This window comes from Hyperoodon ampullatus (genome assembly GCF_949752795.1).
Source record: "Hyperoodon ampullatus genome assembly, chromosome: 2".
Classification (NCBI taxonomy): domain Eukaryota; kingdom Metazoa; phylum Chordata; class Mammalia; order Artiodactyla; family Ziphiidae; genus Hyperoodon; species Hyperoodon ampullatus.
The window spans coordinates 172380114-172400231 of NC_136915.1; the positions used below are offsets into that span (position 1 = coordinate 172380114).

Genomic DNA, 20118 nt, shown 5'->3' on the forward strand with positions numbered 1-20118 from the left:
AAAGCCCCTTCTGTTTTTCCTTTTGACACCACCATTTTGAAGTCTCACTAATCATTGGTGAGTCTGACCCTCCCAAAGGAAAAGACAGCCCTAGGGAGGATCACAGGCCCGGGCAGGCGGCGCCATACTGGGAGTGCAGGGGAAACAGCCTGTCTGGCTGGAAATAGGTCTGTCAGTCAGTGATGTGGACATGCTTAAGGGGCAGAGCCCTATGCTGTGTTCTGATAATGGACCCCTGGATGCAAAGGTGGTTCAAAACCAACCTTCAAGATAAAGACAAGCTGATCCTAAAATACAGTTCACTTGAAGTTTCTGGATGCTTATTTTTAAGATTGAAAAATGCTTAGGATTATTATAAGCCAATATTTATCAAAAAGTAAAAGTGTACTTAGAATTGTTTTGTTTACCTGATTAAGTATCTGGTTTTTGGTCTGTGTAGGGCTGTGCAAATTGTGAACTTGTGCTCGAGCTTGTGGACTGTGGACTTTTTTGGGTGTCTCCCCCTTTACCCCCACCCCTGTTTTCCACAGACATGTCTCTGTCTCCAGCCTCCCTTCCCATGGGCTAAAGAGAGGAAGGAGACTGAGCAGGAAGGGGCCAACTGTTGCACAGTCCATACCACAGTCGCCTGGGTACATCTATCCATGTGTTTTTTTCATGAATTCCCGCAACACAATTAGCTTCATGGAATATTGTTAAATGGCCTGGAAGTGACCAAGAAAGAGACAACAAACAAACACTGTTAACCCAGAGTTCTAAAGGAGGTTTAATGAACAGCTGTGCCGTCTCTCGATATGTCCATCCCATAACCAAAGTCAAAGGGCAGGTGGTAGATTATCAGAGACTTGGAACAGCCTCAAGGCACAGAGCCCACCACCTTTGTCTGACCCTACACCTGCCACCACTAAAGCCGCATTCCTTTTCTAAGTGGGTGAGCCCTGGGGTCCAGTGTCTCCCCTGCAACAAACACTGGATCATGGACACGGCCAGGACTCATGACCTCTGCCTCTGTAGAATGTCTTCTCTCCTAGCTGCCTCCTTGACTGCTTGTCTGGCCCACCCTGCTCCTTTATAACATACAACACCAAAACTACAAAATCGCTAAAGGTAGGGGGCCTGATTCCTTGGACAAATACCACTTTGTAATGTTTGGGTTTAAAAAAAAAAAACGGTTTTAGAGCAGTTTTAGGTTCCCAGCAACCCTGAGCACAAAGTTCAGAATCCCCGAACTCCCACCTGCCCAGCCTCCTCCACTATCCCAGCCTCCTCCACTATCCACATCCTGCGCCAGCGTGAACAGACGCCGTTGATTTTCTCCGGGTGCTCTTCCCGCCAGAGTCCCCCCTTGACCCCACTGAGTACTCCAGTCCAGGCTGTCGGTTTCCCAGCACTTCTCTATAGCATAATCCCTCTTACTGTCATATTATGTAGTGTCATGTTATGCGCCGCAGTAGTCTTTTCAGTTATGCTGTAAACCCTTCAACCTCTCATGGGGTCCTAACACAGCCCCTGGGACATAGGTGGTGCAAATATGTCTACCTCTACCTGAGGGAGGAGGGAACAGAAGCCCAAAGAAGTCACATGGCTTGAGCAGATCACGTAACTATTCGGGTACCAGAAACTGAGACCTGGCACTTTTTGGAAATCACGCATTTGCCCTGTTTGGCTAAACTTCTAACTAACTCCTTTCTTTCCCTTTGACCATTTAGCATATTCCTAATATGGAGACATATGCGTCCTGCCCAGGCTAAGAGCTAGATGTTGAAGTCCAACTGAAGTTACCGAGCCAACTAGAGTTATTTCTCCTCTATCCAGAAAGCCAATCTCTCTTCTCTCAGCAGCAGGTGTCCTTGGGCTTGCAGCCATCTTCCGCGGAGGAGCCATCCCTGGTCTCCACACGGGAGAGGGATGCTTTGCCCGGCCACACCTGTGAGTCTGTTCATGGCCCAACGAGAGTGAGCAGCATGACAGTTTAGGAGACAGGAGAGAGGATGACTGAAGGGTGAAGTCTGCAGGAGCAGCTTCAAGTCGTAACCGGTAAGACACAGACCTGGGTGTAGATGGCTTAAGTCGAGTGAAGGTGGACACCAGAGAGGAGGAAGACCAGGAATTAGAAGACTGGATGGTCAACACTTTCAGTTGAAATCGAGAAGTTGGAGAAAGGAAGGCCAGAAGCCAGAGCTCTCGGAACTGGCTTGTGCTAATATGGTGTGTGAGTATCCATGATGCTCTGGGATTGCTCATAGCCTAAGCCCTGTACTCAGGTAATGAGGGACCACTAATCATGAGAGATGATGATTGGGGGTGCAGATAAAGTACTTTGGAAGGAGAAGTGAAAAAAAAGCTCTTCTATGTGATTCTGTCACACAGAAGTCAAAACTGAAAAGGTTATTTAATCCAGAAAAGAACAGAGAAAGACAACCTTATGTTACAAGAAAAGATTTGGAAAACGTGGGTCAAGGTATCAGGGCATTAAATAGTCAAAGTCAGGATATCTTAAAACAACCAACTTCTTTAATTAGAAAGCAACAAACATGCAAATGGCAAGTGTAGAAATTTATTGGAACCAATATTTTCACTCTAATGAAAATTACTCTTCAACACTGATCCAAGCTCCCACATTTGAAGGTTAGGGAAAATATTGCACTTTGCATTTTCTAGCACTCCTCATACATGGCAAAAAGTTTTTAAAACATTTCGCTAGTTTTGTTTTACACACACTCCCAAATTCATGCACACAATCATTCCAAACCAATGTTAGGTTATCCCCCCAAAAGGGAAAAACTCCAAAAAACCACAACCTTAAAATTGCACTGAAGCTCTGTAAAGAAAAAAATATAAATGTCTTATACAAATTTCAGAACATCTAAGTGCTTGCCAATAAGAGTTGATTATTCCTCATCCTCATTTTCATTCTCCTGACCAGAGCCTTCTGATCTGTCACTCTCCAGCCGGTCTGGAAAACACAGATATGAGACAAAAAGAAATACCTTTATTATTACAATTAAAATAATTTTCAATGCCTTTTATTTAAAACGGATTAAAATGTATATAATTCAGAACATCATCATGTAAAAATCAGTTCACAGCTGTGTGTAGAAAAGTTATTTTTGCCCCTAGAGACAAAGAGTAAAGGAAACAGCACTCTCAACGTTGAATATTCATGTAATTCCAAAGATATAAAAAGTGCAAAGAAAAAGCCCTAAAGATCTTGATCCACTGTGGTCTACTGCAATGATTTCAAACTGTGTTCCTGGGAGTCTGGGAGCCCTAGGAGGTGTACCAGGTGTCACCGAGGGGAGTGAGAGGCAAGCTGTGCGAGAGAATTTGGTGATCATTCTTGAGGATCTGTGTATTTGTTTATAAAAATATTTCTTAAATACCTGCTATGTTCCAGGATACAGTGGTGACCCCAAACAGTCACAGTCTCTGTCCTCAAGGAGCTTATCTAGACTGAACACTCAAGGGAGTGTACAATTACAACCTGGCGAGTGAGCACGGCACGTCCTCTCAAGTTCCATGATTTACACTTGCTGTTCCTCTGCTTGGGACACCTTCACCCAGTTCTTTAGCTATAATGGTTCTGCTTACTCATCTCGATACAACTATTATTCCCTGTGTGAAACTTTCCCCAGACTTTTTCAAATACCCAACCTGCAGAATTATGAACTCCTTCCTTCACATTCCAGAATATTTTATATGTGTCGTATAATAATTACAGTAATAGTTTGTTGGCCTATCTTCTTACAGACTAGACTGTGAGCTCCTGGGAAGGTGGCAGTTATTTCTTTTATGTCCTAAGGGTCTAGTACAAGAGGTTCAATGAAGGTTTATCAAATAAATGAACATAAGTTTTACTAAGATAAGATATATTACATTAGGGTACGTAAAGAAGGCAACAGTACCGAATAACTACCACCACTAGCATGGAACCCTTTCTATCACAGAAAGATTTCTCCAGGGTAAGCTGGGGGGAAAAAGGCTTAGACACAGGGGAAACAGTTCAGTCCCACTGTCAACACCAAGAGAAAACTGAATCCTGAGATTTTATTATCTACAGAGGCTTAAACACTCCCATTGGATTCTAGGTCAACAACACCAGTATACAGAAGGGATTGTATGTTTAATTGTCCAAGTGAATTAGATTAAATCCCCTCTACGCCAACTCCATTTTAATGTCACACTAATGAGATAATGTATGTGTGTATGATTTGTAACCTGAATTATACAAATTTTAGTTATTATTATATAATAAGTGTTCAATACACATTTGTAAAATAAATGAACAAAATAAGATGATGATAGACCTTCACAGGTCACTAAGGAATCTAAACACAGTGGAAGACTTTCTGATCAATAAAAGGCTACCTAAGGGATGTTAGTATCAAGGAGATTACACTATTTTTATTGTGTGATATACTTTCATGAGAGAAAAAACATGAAGTTGCTATTCTGCTTAACTAGAGTATCATGAATAGGATACAACGACTACATTCAACAAACCCATTCTGTCATATTAGTGGAGCATGAGGCAGCACTGTCAGCCTATTTCAAAATGTGTAGGGTGACCCAAATTCTTTTTGGTTGTCACACTTACGAGTGAAGATGGGGAAATGGAGGGGAAGGAGGAAATGTCACAGCCTTCAAATCAAGGAGTTTACAGCAGACGTTAGAATTCTGCAGAGTCCAAAGCAAGCGATAAGAAGTCGAGTGAGGGCCCACAGAGTCTCTTATATAGGTCACACAGTAACTGACAGCGGCTTCTGGCATGAGGAAGAGGGCGGAACAGTTGTTCGTCTCTCAAATCCTTCTCACTTAACTGCTGCCGAGTCATGTCTCTCAGACTATAAACCCAATTTCTAAGAATAAATTAAATGAAATCTTTTTGTCCACAAAGTGCTACTGAGGTAGTAAAACTGCTAAGCAGTTCAACACTTCCACAAATCTCTGGTTGGCAATTACAGACCACGGAGATCTGAGAACACTGTGTTCTTTTATTTTTATTTTTTTTTTTTTTTTTTTTTTTTTTTTTTTTTTTTGCGGTACGCGGGCCTCTCACTGTTGTGGCCTCTCCCGTTGCGGAGCACAGGCTCCGGATGCGCAGGCTCAGCGGCCATGGCTCACGGGCCCAGCCGCTCCGCGGCATATGGGATCCTCCCAGACCGGGGCACGAACCCGTATCCCCTGCATCAGCAGGCGGACTCTCAACCACTGCGCCACCAGGGAGGCCCAACACTGTGTTCTTTTAAATGAAAGCTAGAAATAATCACTTCTAGATCCACTGTTTTCAAAAGTTGGCAACACCAAATTGCTCCTGTAAGTAAGGTTTACATTTGTGGAAAGGTTCCTGTAATTCTCTGTTAGAAATATTTCTTCTAGGGGCTTCCCTGGTGGCGCAGTGGTTGAGCGTCCGCCTGCCAATGCAGGGGACACAGGTTCGTGCCCCGGTCTGGGAGGATCCCACATGCCGCGGAGCGGCTGGGCCCGTGGGCCATGGCCGCTGAGCCTGCGTGTCTGGAGCCTGTGCTCCGCAACGGGAGAGGCCACAACAGTGAGAGGCCCGTGTATCGCAAAAAAAAAAAAAAAAAAAAAAAAAAAAGAAATATTTCTTCAGGAAATTACTTTTGATGGGAAAAGATAAGATATGAAGAGATACTAAGTTTGCTGGGGTGTGGGGAGGGGACAAGGGAGATATGAAAAAATGCCCCAAGGAAACCTGTGTTCCAACAAAACAGAGTCAATACAAGGCTCACCGTTAGCTAAAGATTTGATACTAGAAGTTCATTCATTCGTTCACCCATTCATTCACGAAACACTATGATATGCTAGGCACTGTTCTAGAAGCTAGCTATCCATCTGTGAATAAGACAAACTAGGTCTCTGGTCCTAATGAGCTCACTTTCTAGAGGAGAAAAACAGAAAATAAGAAATGTATTTTTCTCCTTTAATCTGTGTAGCAAGACAAAAAGAAAGAAATGAAGTTAGAACAAGTACTTGATGAAACAGGCAATGACCAGAGAGTAACTGAATGAGAAGGAGGGTGTGAGAAGGCACGTGAAACAACTTCACACTGGGCGACTAGGGAAGACTTTTCTAAGGAGGTAACACTGGAGCTGAGACCTCAATTGTATGTTCAATTATTAGTGAAGCCGGGGGACGAAGTTGCCTAAAAAGCAGAGGAAACAGCCAGTGAAAAGGTCCTAAATATGCTAACAAGCTTGATGAATCTGAGGAGGAGGAAAGTAGCCATCTATGGCTGAAATGTAGTGGGCGAGGAGAAAACTGGAATGTGTCGACTCAGTGGCTGGCAGGTCTAGGTCATGTAGATCAGCGTATGAAGCCTGGGTTTTATTTTAAGAGCAGCTGGGGAGTCCCTGAGAATTTTAAGCAAGGGTGACATAACCTAATGTATATTTTAAAAAAGTGGGTCAGCAAACTATGGCCCCTGGGCAAATCCTCCCACAGCCTATTTCTGTAAATAAAGTTTTATTAAAGCAGAGCCATGCCCTTGATCTACACATTATCTATGGCTGCTTTTGCACCACAATGTCAGAAATGAGTAGCTGCAACAGAAACCACATGGCCCACAAAGCCTATTTACTATCTGGCCGTTTAGAGAAAAAGTTTACTGACCCACGTTTTATTTTTATTTTTGGCTGTGTTGGGTCTTCGTTGCTGTGTGCGGGCTTTCTCTAGTTGCAGTGAGTGGGTTTCTCATTGCGGTGGCTGCTTGTTGCTGAGCACAGGCTCTAGGCTTGCGGGCTTTGGTAGCTGCAGCACGTGGGCTCAGCAGTTGCAGCGCATGGGCTGTAGGGCGTGTGGGCTTCAGTAGTTGTGGCTTGCGGGCTCTAGAGCGCAGGCTTAGTAGTTGTGGCACACAGGCTTAGTTGCTCCGTGGCATGTGGGATCTTCCCGGACCAGGGCTCGAACCCATGTTCCCTGCACTGGCAGGCAGATTCTTAACCACTGCGCCACCAGGGAAGTCCCTGACCTGTGTTTTAAAAAGCTCCCTCTGTGCTGTGGAAATCAGATTGTATGAAGGCGAGAGCAGAAGCAGGGAGACCAAGGTAGATGAATATGGATAATATTCTGGAGTAAAGCTACCATAATTGATGGAGTGAATCTGTGTATGACTGGGTAAGTGCCTGTGAGCTCAATATGATGTTACGCTCTATAGATCCATCGTGGAGAACACTATGGCTATCTAGATGTACATGTACCAAGGTCCAGAGGTATAAAGGGATGCTTCAGGGTTTTATAAATCATGTTAACATATTTGGACTCTATCCTAAGAGCACGAGGAGGCCCAGGAGAATTTTAAGGAGGGGAGTAAATTGATCAAATTTTTAGAAAAGATTTTAGAAAAGATTAGAATGGTTCACACACCATCTCTCCAAAGCCTGTCAAAACTTCTAGGAATCTCAGAACTGCCTTTCTCTCTCAAGAAGTTGCCTAGACTAAAAGTCTTTAGTACAGCATTCATGAGAATAATTTTGGTTGCTTTTTTAAAATGCAGGAGCTCAAACCCTATTCAGATGAAATGAATGAGACTTTAATGGATAGGAACCAGGTATTTGTAGTTTTAAAAAGGGGATTTAAAGTGCACTCTTCATTAAAAAGCACAGCTTAAGCAGGATGGAGCTGATTTCCCAGGAAGCCTTGTGGAGTAATGGAAAGGCTGAAGCATTCTGTGGCTAGATTGTGCTTCCATGACCAAAGTCTATTACTAACTCTCCTTGAATACACAGACATTGTTGTACTTGGAAAACAGGACAATGAAGGGAAGGAGAGGAAAGGAGTAGTTGACTCATCAAATGACTAGACATCTTAAGGATAAAAGCAGCAGAAATACAAACTCTTGGGTACCTTTTTCTATCTAGTCTTTTACCTAAGAGAAACAAGAGGGTGAGTTAAGTTGAATAAACCCTGATTGCTGACAAAAAGAAATAGAAGAAAGGGAACCTTTATATTATAAAACATCTAATTCTAAAATCAAAGAAGGATGGTAATAACTATTAGTTAACAAACCATTGACACATTAGCACCTATTTAAAACAGATTCTTGGACTTCTCTGGTGGCGCAGTGGTTAAGAATCCGCCTGCCGATGCAGGGTTCGAGCCCTGGTCCGGGAAGATACCACATGCTGAGGAACAACTAAGCCCGTGCGCCGCAACTACTGAGCCTGCACTCTATAGAGTCTGCAAGCCACGACTACTGAGCCCGCGTGCTGCAACTACTGAAGCCCACACGCCTAGAGCTCGTGCTCCGCAACAAAGAGAAGCCACCGCAATGAGAAGCCCGTGCACTGCGATGAAGACCCAATGCAGCCAAAAATAAATAAATAAATAAATTTATTAGAAAAAATAAAATAGATTCTTGCACAAATGAAAAGAGAATTAGTTTCCTATAGGAAAACTCAGGAAGAACCATTCACCAGATGAACTCTTCATAAGAACAAGCAAATTTTAGTTGTCATAATCAGCAAATGTTTTTCTTGTTCTATAAAATGCTGCCTCAAATCTGAAATCCAAGTGAATTTTAAAGGTTACTGATTGTTACTGAAGAAAATAGATCAAAAGATGTTAACGGTGATTAGAAGTACTACAATAATATTTTGTTGGACTACCAACATTTTCTGTTTACATTTTAGGTTTATTTTTTGTTTTGACTATTTGAAATGTTCACTCTTTCCTTGTAATAGTTAATATGTACAATTTGAGGGTTATTTTCTCTCCAGCTCTTTTAATTACAGACATAAGGGGCTTCTTTCAATTCTTCAGATGTACTACAGTCTCTCTCCTCCAGGACTTAGACAAATGCTACATACTCTTTATTTTGCCTGGAATACTTAGCTCTCCCTTCCCCACCTTCTGAGAAAGTGATACATAATCTACTGCTTATACAGATCTGAAGGGCTGAAATGGAAGTTATCCTAACAAAGAGTGAGGATGGGAGGGGACATCATGATTATAAAGATCTTTGAGTTGCGAAAGACTTTGATGTACCCCAAAATTCAGAGAGGGCCAGAGTGGATACGGAAGGAAAGAATGCACTAGAAAAGCAGTTTGAGATCAGGTCATCCAGAGGACTGCATGTCTTATCCATGACTTGAACGTGTTCCCGAAAGTGAAATTTGTAGGTAAAAGGGGAGTAAGTGCTTGGAAGCTAGTTTCAAATTCAGGCTTTACCATTTATCAGTTATGTGACCTGGGGTGAGTTATTACAAATAATCTACTTTGTAAAGGGCTGCAGCTAACTGAGGATAAATCTGTGAAATGATTGGTATATTGCCTGATACATTACAGGTATTCCATAAATGGTGGTGGTGGTTATTAAATAATACCCAACATATGAAGAAATTTGTGATATCAGTGAAGAGTGAAAAACACTTTGTTTATAATGGATACTGGATATTTTCTACTGTTATGAACACAGGTTATTCCATTCCTTCTTGGATATTAGTTGTAATATACACAATTTTGTATCTGTGGCACTGAACCTCACAGTTTACCATCTAAAACAACAAAAATACTGAAAAAAACATACTGAGCTATCTGTTTCAACCTCTGTAGTAACACGTTAACATTTATTTTTGTCTGGGCTGTGGCTGATTTTGACCAAACCTACCATTAAAGGGTACTTACTATAACGTATCTTAAGGTTTATGGTATGATCTTCCACTCTGAGAAGAAAAGCACAGCTGATAAAAGTTTTCAAATGACTTCATCTTTTCACTTTGACACTTTTCAATAAAGTTGGCTCATGGGGATATAAATTACTGTACTAAGATCAAGAATTCATAGAACTCCTCGTTCAAAAGTTAAGCTGCCTTCCATGTACCTGTTCCCTCTGAGAGGACTTAATGTCAGCAAGAAATAAACTTCTCTTGTGTTAAAAAAAAAAAAAAAGTTAAGCTGCCTTGATTTTGTAATTTAAGGAAATTTTTACTTTACTTTTTACTTTTACTTTACTTTTTACTTCACTTCACTTCACTTTATTGGCTGTGCTGCATGGCACGCAGGATCTTATCCTTACCAACCAATCAAACCCATGCCCCCTGCAGTGGAAGCTTGGAGTCCTAACCAACAGACCACCAGGGAAGTCCCTTTTTCTTAAAAATAAATCCCTTTAAAGTAGATCTTAAATAATAATGTTTTTCAAATATAATAATGATTTAAATAGTACACTGACAGTTCTTACCAGCTCGAATATGATTCAGTGAAGCCAACATCCTCAACATGAAAGAGGCTGGAACTGTAATGGTATTTCTAGTCTCTTCCAGCATGAGTTCATTTCGAGTTATAACCTATGAGGCAAGTTAAATAACCATGTCAAAGATCACAGGGTAACTGTACCTTTTCCTTAGAGATTAGGAGAACAGTAAAAAATTAGCAGGAATTATTTCATTCTTCATATGTATCTATATGTCTATATTTCCACCTTAAGGCTACTCAGTGCCAAATAATTACTTTAACTTGCATTCGACAGAGTAAGATCAGAGAACACTACTCTTTCAACTGGCAGAAAGACAAAGGTCAAACCTTGAGGCTACTTAAAACATTCAAGAGTTCAATTTATTTTTACTTATAATTTGTTTTCCAGAGCAGTCTACTTTGTGTCTGCTTATTATTTTCCATCTAGTAGAACTGATACTTCTAGTGACAGAGTAGTGTTAAATTGTTATCCCTGGGTCACTTGGGTCCCTCAAGAAAAATGTTACCTTGACTGAAGCAAAGTAATCTTGAAAAGTAAACCTTTGGATAAGAGTTACCAATGAATTGTGTCTTAAGTACCAAGAATTGGACTAAATGAACATCCATGAACACCTAGGGAGCTAATGTATAATCACAGGCAAAGGAAAAAAGAAAGAGGAAAAGCGAAGGTCATGGCAAAGGAAAAACAGGAAGAAAGAAAGGAAAGCATGAGAGGAAGAAGAAGATGCTAACCTGGTCAGCAGTCCCCCAGTGGCATTACAATACGTTTTCAACTCATGGGGGTGCCCGACAGGGCCCTTTACAACCATGCCCCAACCTAGCTTTTTAGTCCAACTGAGCTGCTTTCATATGTGTCCTCTAGGTTTCAGCACACTGGTGGTTCATTTACCTTACAGTAACTTGAAACACGCTGATCCTTCTGTCTCAAATGTTCCTTTGATCCTTGTATGCCTGGTAAACTCAGTCCAATTCTTATTTCCTCTGTGAAGACCTTCCCATCCCATCTATTCCATTTGGAAGCACGGCTGTTCCTTTCTACAGGCTTCCAAAACACTATGTGTACATCTCTGACACTGAGCACACTATATTCTAGCTGTTTATATGTCTGTTTTTTCCATTAGTCTTTAAGTTCTGAAGGAAGGGTTTATCTTTGTAAATTCAGCACTGTGCCTGACATACACCAAGTGTCTTCTATATGTCTATTATACGAGTAAAAGTATATGTGGGAATTTCACTGTGAACTGTCAACCTTGGTCTAGAGAACTAGTTTTCCAACTCATTAATATTTTTAGCAATGAACTCTTATTTTATTGTTTTAAGAGGGGGTAGTATCAACCTTAGTTGCACTCCCCTCTTCACATAAGTTCAACAATTAGTTAGTAGCTGATTAATGCAATGGATCCTTATTTTCATAAGAAATCTTATATGGAAACCCAAAAATGAAAACCCTCATTGCAGTTGGGAAGGAAATGCCCAGGGTTTAGCTTTCATATCATCCATCTTCCTGCTTCCAATCCTGTAAAAAACCTAGAGCTTCAGAGAACTCAGTTTGAAAACTAGTGATATAACAGTAGCTTCAGAAGCTGAGGAAATCTTAAAATATAATCATAAAGGAAAAGAGTCTCCAATCGTTTGTTCTGCTACCTATTTGGCTATGATTATGGAGAACAGCTATAGTAAAACTATTTTCTTAAAAGGACATAGTGGTTTTTTTTTAATGATTCTTCATTGCAATAAGCACAAATAGTCAACCTATTTTTCTTAAACAACAATATACTATATCTGTTACTACCAATAATCAATATTCTACTTACCCAAATAATATTCCAATTTTTACCTCTCTAGTATTGTGGGCATGTTTTATTCTTGACTTTTCTTTTTCTTAAAATGTGAACTCATTAAATGAATTAACTTGTTTTATGTTACCAACTAATAACAAAATGAGCTGCTTTGATTCTTCTTAAAACAGCAGTTCAGGAACAAAGTGACATATGTTCTATAATAAGTATAATAAAAATCTTACTTCATCAGCAAGTTTTCGGTTAAAAATCCTTGACTCTTCTAGTGGTGACCAGATCTTTATGTCATAATCTATGCCAGACGAGGCTAGAACTAGAAATAAAATGTTCACATTAATATAAAGCTTAGAAATATGCCATTAATTCATGTAAATTTATAATGTATATATGCATGTTTGTTTATGTTCAGCAAAATTGAGTTAGAATGGAAATTGTACTGATACATTTAATTGTTAACTGAGAATATTATTTTGAAGATTTCCTAAAAGTTACTCTAGAACACAATTTTAAGACTGTCTTGAAATCACTCAAATTTTTTTCTTATTTACTGCTCTTTTATGAGAAACATGGGCAATTTCAAATGGAAGGCAAGAACAAGCCAATGCTCCTTTGTTCTGGTAAATTAATTCAGACATGTGAAGACTAAAAGGCTTGGAGGTTCAATTTGGTTAAGTAGTGAAAAGTTCAATCAGTCAAACCTCTTACAGCTGATAAAACTTACAAGCACTCTTAGGAGTATAAACTCTTTAACCTATTTCCCCATATGTTCTGCCAAAAGCAGGTTATAAGTGTTTTTTGTTTTAAACCCCAAATAGCAATACTTGACCCTGGTGGCTGCCTACTAGGATAGTTTGGATTATTTTTTTTTTTTTTTTTTTTTGCGGTAGGCGGGCCTCTCACTGTTGTGGCCTCTCCCCTTGCGGAGCACAGGCTCCAGATGCGCAGGCTCAGCGCCATGGCTCACGGGCCTAGCCGCTCTGCAGCATGTGGGATCTTCCCAGACCGGGGCACGAACCCTTGTCCCCTGCATCGGCAGGCGGACTCTTAACCACTGCGCCACCAGGGAAGCCCAGTTTGGATTATTTTTATATTAACAACTAGGAAAAAGTTGAAGCTGATTAATCATACTAATGATTTCTAGCCCTTGCCTTATAAAAGGTCATCTTACTTGGGTCGAACGGGTGTGGCTGCAGGCAGTTTACCACGTGATTATCAGCTTCCAGAAGCATCAAATGCTCAGCAGTGTGACGATCCCAGATGAAGATATGGCCACAGTCAGAACCACTCATTACAAAGTTAGCACCCCAGAAATTGGCTTCTTTTATCTAAGGGTTAAAAAAAAGGAAATTATAAGAGAATTCAAATCAAAGTTATTAAAAAAGATTTATTCTATTCTCAAGTTAAAACAATTAATTAGCTCAGAAAATAAAAAATTGAAGAGAGCCTTTGTCTTCTAGTATATTGAAATCATGATAGAGATTTATCAGCAGGGATAAAGTGGCAGTAAGTAATGAAAAGTCCCCCATGAAGACAGGGATTTGTTTTGTTCAATGCTATATTTATAGTGCCTGAAACAGTACCTGGCACACAGTAGGTGCTGAGTTAATAACTTATTAACTGAGTTAATAACAATATGTTATGAATATATAAATGAATGAATGGGATTTCTGCATTTTGAACAGTATAATGGAAACATATATATATGTTACTGAACTTTCCAAAAACGGTTCCATTTTAGCTTTTACAAGATAATAACAACTCATAGAAAAAAATGAATTGTTCCCTCCTGTATCTTGCTTTATGCCAAAAGAACAAAAAGTACCAATCTTTTTATTAGCTATTAGAAGCTCTCACAATCAAGAAGGAAAGATATAAATACATATTTACTTTTATGAAGCCATGAGTCAAAGGATGTGTTAGAATGGTTATGATGGAAGTTTTCAGCAGATGCACATGAATGAACCATCAAAAACCTTTGTACTTCATATCAGAATTTTCGAAATCATTTTATGTACAGCTGCTACTTTGCTATTTTTGGCAAAGCAAAGGAGGGGAGCCAATTTTGTTGTTACTTGGAATTACAATACTTTTATATTTACTAGTCTTCTTTTTTTTTCCATTCCTGTCCCTAATTATTTTCATCCAAAATTTTAACTGGCAAAATGCAAGAAATATAAATTGGTTACTTCTATTAATAATAAGTGTGCTTTCCAGAATGATTAAATTATTACTACCAATGATATCTATAGAGACAGCTAATTATTTCCCCATCCCAAAGTTACTTTTTGCCTTGACTCTAAAGAAAGCAGATTAAAACTGATTCTGTAGATACTTTTTGATAACTCAATGAATATATGAGAACACTTTCTAGATATGAATGGTTTGGAGTAACAGTTATGTTAATCATCTCACAAGATTCTCTTAGTAAACAGTTAATATTGCATTGGGTATATAGACTTCTGGGTTATAAAAACTTGAAAAGATCTTAGAGATCATCTGGTCTATTCTTATTTCATAGATGAGGAAATTAAAGTCTAGAAAGACAAGGTGACTAAAACAAATTTTTACTTGTCAATCTTTAAAAGAGTTATGATTAATCTGACTATATTTTGCAAGGAACCTGGATTTCATGTATCCAAATCTTTCTCTCCAAAACCAACAAAGGGTACTAATATGAACTAAAAAAATCTACTAGGGAAGTAGACAACAAGTGTGAGAGAGCAAAAAAGAAGCAATGGGGACTTCCCTGGTGGCGCAGTGGTTGAGAGTCTGCCTGCCGATGCAGGGGACACGGGTTCATGCCCCGGTCCGGGAAGATCCCACATGCCGTGGAGCGGCTGGGCCCGTGAGCCATGGCTGCTGAGTCTGCGCGTCCGGAGCCTGTGCTCCACAACGGGAGAGGCCACAGCGGTGAGAGGCCCGCGTACCGCAAAAAAAAAAAAAAAAAAAAAAAAGAAGCAATGGTTACTTGTACAAGCTAAAATTTTTTAAATTCTATTATAGTTCCTCAGTAGGGTAGAGTTTTCTTATAAAAAATGATGGTCTTTCACAATATATTATAGGATGAAAAGAACTATATTAGGGTAAAGAGATAACTGTGAAGGTGCAATAATATATTGGAATCACACTGGCATATATGAAAATAATCATTATGGAAAAGAATTCGTATTATGAAATTGCAGTTCTTCCAAAGAATGTCATGAGTATATGGTACCATTGTCCTGGAGTTGCGATGGCCCTTATAAACCATCTTTACTAGTGGCCTTCTAATGTTCAAGGTATCCAATTCCTCCATTTCTTTTCTTTCTTTTCTCCGCCTGAAGAACTCCTGAATTCGGGCAACAGCAGAGCGTCTATGAATTACATATTATAAGAAAAAACAGAAATAAGTAAAAAACATTCACAGGCCACTATAGAATGAAAATGAGCAATATTAAAATATGGTAAAGTCTAGAAGACATTTAAACTAAATATTATGTCAATAAGGCATCCCCAACCAAAAGCATAAAGAGGCAGACACAACAGTGAGACTACATCAGACTAGTTGAGTTACTAAAACAAAATGTTTTAGTTAAGAGATCACTTAGAAATTTGGTACTGGTTGAGAGAGTAAAGGAAATAGCATGCGGCACACTTTTTAAACGGCTGTTTTATAAAAACATAATACAGACAAAATTAATATGCAATTTACTACAAATAAAACAAAACCTATTCAATATTATTTGTCCTCTCCATATTAGGAAATGTAAAGGCATAAAGAGAAACCAGAAGAAGAAACTAAGGTTAACATATAATTTCAGTGGATAAACTTATGTTTTGAGATTTTGTTTAAAGATGTTTGTTCTCAGCAAAGAACAGACTAGTCAAGAAAAACAATATTAATATACATGAATAAAACAAGGGCCTTCAAATAGAATCTATTCTATATGAACTCCATATTAGAGTGCAGATTTGGAGCTAATGAGGCTGATTTTACTCTCCTAAGAACTGAGTTGGTCACAAAACTAGAGAATAAAGAACAATGGACTCTTTAAGACTGATTTAATTATTAGAAGGAACTTTTCCTAACACATGTTACTGAATAACTTTGTTAGTTTGAACTTCTTATTTAAAACATTATATTTTGCCATATAATAGACCAAAAATCCAAAATATATAAAGTGTCTACAAATCAGTATGAAAAATGAACACTATAATAGAAAAAAAGTAAAGAACATGAATAGGGAAATTATAGAAGAAAGAGACTTAAAAAATGTACAGAAGGATGCCCAGCCTCACTAATATTAAGATAAAAATAAAAACAAATTGATCTTTTTGTATGTCTATCAGATTAAAAAATTTTTTACATCTATCAGGGTGGCAAGAATACAGGAAAATAGGCACTACTGGTAGGAGTTTGAAAGTTTTATATATAAAAAAGTGCACCCTTTTGTTGTAAACTTTTGACTGAAGTAGAACACATATTCAGGAAGGTATAAAATCATAAATGTGTAGCTCAATGCATTTTTGCAAAATAGCCCCATGTAACCAGTACGAGAGATAGAGAATAAATAGAATTCCAGGACAGATAGAGAATAAATAGAATTCCAGAAGTCTCTCTATGCTCCATTCCCATTATACGCTCCCCTTATCGGAAACCACTATTCTGACTTCTAACATGATGGATTAATTTTGCCTGTTTGTGAACATTAACTAAATGGAATCATACAAAATATATTTTGTGTCTAGCTTCTTTACCTCAATATTACATTTGTAAGATTCATCCATGTTGTTGAATTTAGCTATAGTTCATTCATCTTCTTTGCTGTAGAGTACTACTTTGTATAAATACATTATAATTTACTTTTTCCATTCAACTGTTGGTGAACATTGGGTTGTTTACAGGTTTTGATTACTGAAATAGTGCTTTGGCGAACATATGTACATATTTCTGTTGCGTATATATCCAGGAATGGAACTGCTGGACCACAGTATGTGCATATGGTCAGCTTTAACAGATACTCCCAAACAATTTTCCAAAGTGGTTACAGCAATTTATAATTCCACTGGCAATATATTAGTGTTCCAGTACAATATATTTTTGAGGAGAAATTAAATAATATCCATTAAAATTTAAAACATATATTTGCTTTGATGTAGCAATTTCATCTTTTAAAAATGTATGCTGTAGAAAAACGAATATGCAAATATATATATACACACAATATATACAGACACACACACACACACACACATATATTCACTGAGTACTTTGAGAAACAATGGAAATAATCTTAATGTCTTATACACAGAAAGGATAGGTTAAATAAATATGGTACATCCATACATTGGAATACTTATGCCACCATTAAAAATAATAAGAAAGATCCATAAGCAAGAACATGAAAAATGTCAGCATTATCCTACTGAATCTACAACATAGGTTAAAAAATAATTCATAGGGGAAAAATTTATATATATACGTAGAAAGAGTCTAGAAAACCAGACACTAAATTGTTAATAACACTTTCTAAAACAATTACATAACAATTCTGTAGTCTTATAATAAAAGGTATTTTCTTTTTCATAAAATGGTATCATAAATTCTATAGGAATATTTAAAAAGTGTTTAAAAAACTTTATCCTATGCTATATATATGTTAAAAAAAAAAGGGTCTGAAATTTTAAGTTAGATATCGTTAGAAACTACCACACAGAAAGCTGACATGTTTAGTTTACTCTGATTATCTCTTTCTGATTGGGAAGTGATAAATGGGAAGGGCTGAGAGTTCAAATGTTCTCAAAAGAAACACAATTAATATGATTGAAACTCTCTTTTTTCTAAAGTGGAAGAGAAAAGGACACTCAGTCAGTTAAAAATATGTGATTAACAAGAAACCAATAAAGAAAAAACTCTTGCTAAGAAAGAGTATCTAGAAACTAACACAACATTGTAAATCAACTATACTTCTATAAAATAAATTTTTAAAAAAAGAGTATCAGGTAGTAGAGGAAATAGAAATAATCCTGCTGATAAACTGAAGGCCTTGGGAGCTATAAATGGAAAAAGAAACTATATGACAAATTAAGAATTAGACAAAAGCTCAAATCATTTAAAACAAGGTATGTGGGCAAAATTAAAGTTGAATGAGGAATGAGATGATAGTAATTAAGAATTGATGCTACCAAATCATAAGTGTTCATTTCACTTAAAAGTTTGTTGTAGAATATGGTCTAATTTACTGCTTAATGTTTGTTTGGCTTAACAATCCTGATAAAGAATAATTTTGAAAAATAGAGCTCAAGCTATGCAGTTTGTAATGTACAGTTTAGATAAAAGATTAGGGCACCTACCACTATCTCGCTGTATGAAAATTATCTAAAACAGAAAAAAAAGCTTCAAGTACACACATTTCAAATTAGATGATAAAAAGTGACAGTAAATGCTATACTATATATAGTCAGGTAATGTCCAACACAGCAAACAGTTCTAAAAGAGATGAATAAACTTAGAATGAATACATTGAGGGGAATTCCCTGGCAGTCCACTGGTTAGGACTCCTCACTTTCACTTCCAAGGGCCTGGGTTCAATCCCTGGTCAGGGAACTAATATCCCTCTGGCTGTGTGGCCAAAAAAAAGAAAATTAACACACTGAAACCACTTTCCTAGAGGATATTTCATAAGAAACACCAAAATAATATAAGATGTTGAAAATAATAAATTTGTAATTTATTACTTTGAAAATTTAATCAAATTAAAATTAAAATGTTACATACATATGAAGAACACCAATCAGCAAATAACTATTTATTAAAAGCCTACTATTTGCAAAGTTGTTTTTGAGAATATTAGTTATTAATTCTTTTATATACATATGATAGCTTATGTTAACTTGGCATGCAATTTAAAATTCATAAAAGACATTATAAAGTTCAGTAAGCATGGAAAATTTCAGAAGTAAACAATAAAGAGTACACATTCCAACCCAATGGAGGAAAAAAAATGAAAAAAGCAAAACGACAACAGCAAAAAGATAAAAATCTTAATCCTAAAAAAGACAGGAAAGTTAAAAAAAAATAGGTAAAACAGGATAATTAGAAGTAAAAAGTTGGAAACAAGTCCAAAAGTAGCCATGATAATAATAAAGAGACTAAATTCACCAATGGAGAAAAATGAGATTGTCTCAGGCATACCTAAAGTATTACGACAAGGAAAGCTTTCAGGGAAAAGGATATTGTGCAAATACTAATCAAATGAAAGGTGGCATAGCTACAGTAATATCAGACAAAACAGACTAAGATAAAAAGTAGCATTAAAGGTAGAGAGGATTACTACATATAAGTTCAGTTTACCAGGAAGATATAACAATTTAACATATATGCACACGATAAAAAGCCTCAAACTGCATTAAAAAAGAAAATGACAGAACTACAAGGAGAATTACATACATAAACCATTTTAATGATTTCAATATATCTCTCTCACTATTTTATAAATCAAGCTAGCAAAAAATATGGATAACATGAACAGCATAATTAAGTCTTAATCGAATGGTCACATATAAAATTCTACATTAAAAATTAAAGTCATATGCTTTTCAAGCACACATGGAACATTTACAAATTTATCATGTACAAGGCCACAAAGCCACTTTCTACAAATTTCAAAGTATGCATCTAAACCAACCATGTTCTCTGACCACAAATTAAATGTTAATGAAAAAAAGCTGAATGTATACAACTAAAGAAGTTAGAAAAAGAACCACAAAAGAATCTCAAATAATATACAAGGAAGGAAATAATAAAGAGAGAAGAAAAGTACAAATATAAAACAAAGGGGTTAACAAATATGAGAGAAATCAACAAAGCCCAAAGTTGTTTCTTTTTCTTTTTCTTTTTTTTTTTTTGGCTGTGCCACATGGCTTGCCAGATCTTAGTTCCCTGACCAGGATAATGGAGAAAAAATTAAGGGGGTTCAAAGAAATAATGTTATGAATAAAAAGGTGCCTATAACTAAAGACACAGCAGGAATTAAAAAGACAATAAAAATACTATAATAAATTTGAAAAGTTAGATGAATCGACAAATTGAAAAATATCACCTAAAACTGACTAAAGAAGAGAG

The 20118-nt window shown here is 37.4% G+C and overlaps 1 protein-coding gene across 7 annotated transcripts in view; it reads right to left on the minus strand.

Annotated features, from left to right (window-relative positions):
- Positions 1-2492: 2492 nt before the first annotated feature.
- Positions 2493-20118, minus strand: part of DCAF6 (DDB1 and CUL4 associated factor 6) — a gene marked incomplete at its 5' end in the record, with an annotated part of 173424 nt that continues 155798 nt past the window's right edge. For all 7 annotated transcript variants that reach the window (XM_079696816.1, XM_079696820.1, XM_079696819.1 and 4 more), the window contains 5 exons: positions 2493-2956; positions 10202-10307; positions 12239-12327; positions 13183-13339; positions 15229-15367. In XM_079696816.1, coding sequence (XP_079552942.1) covers positions 2892-2956; positions 10202-10307; positions 12239-12327; positions 13183-13339; positions 15229-15367 — 556 coding nt within the window. In that variant the 3' untranslated portion in view covers positions 2493-2891. The remainder of the gene's footprint in view (positions 2957-10201; positions 10308-12238; positions 12328-13182; positions 13340-15228; positions 15368-20118) is intronic.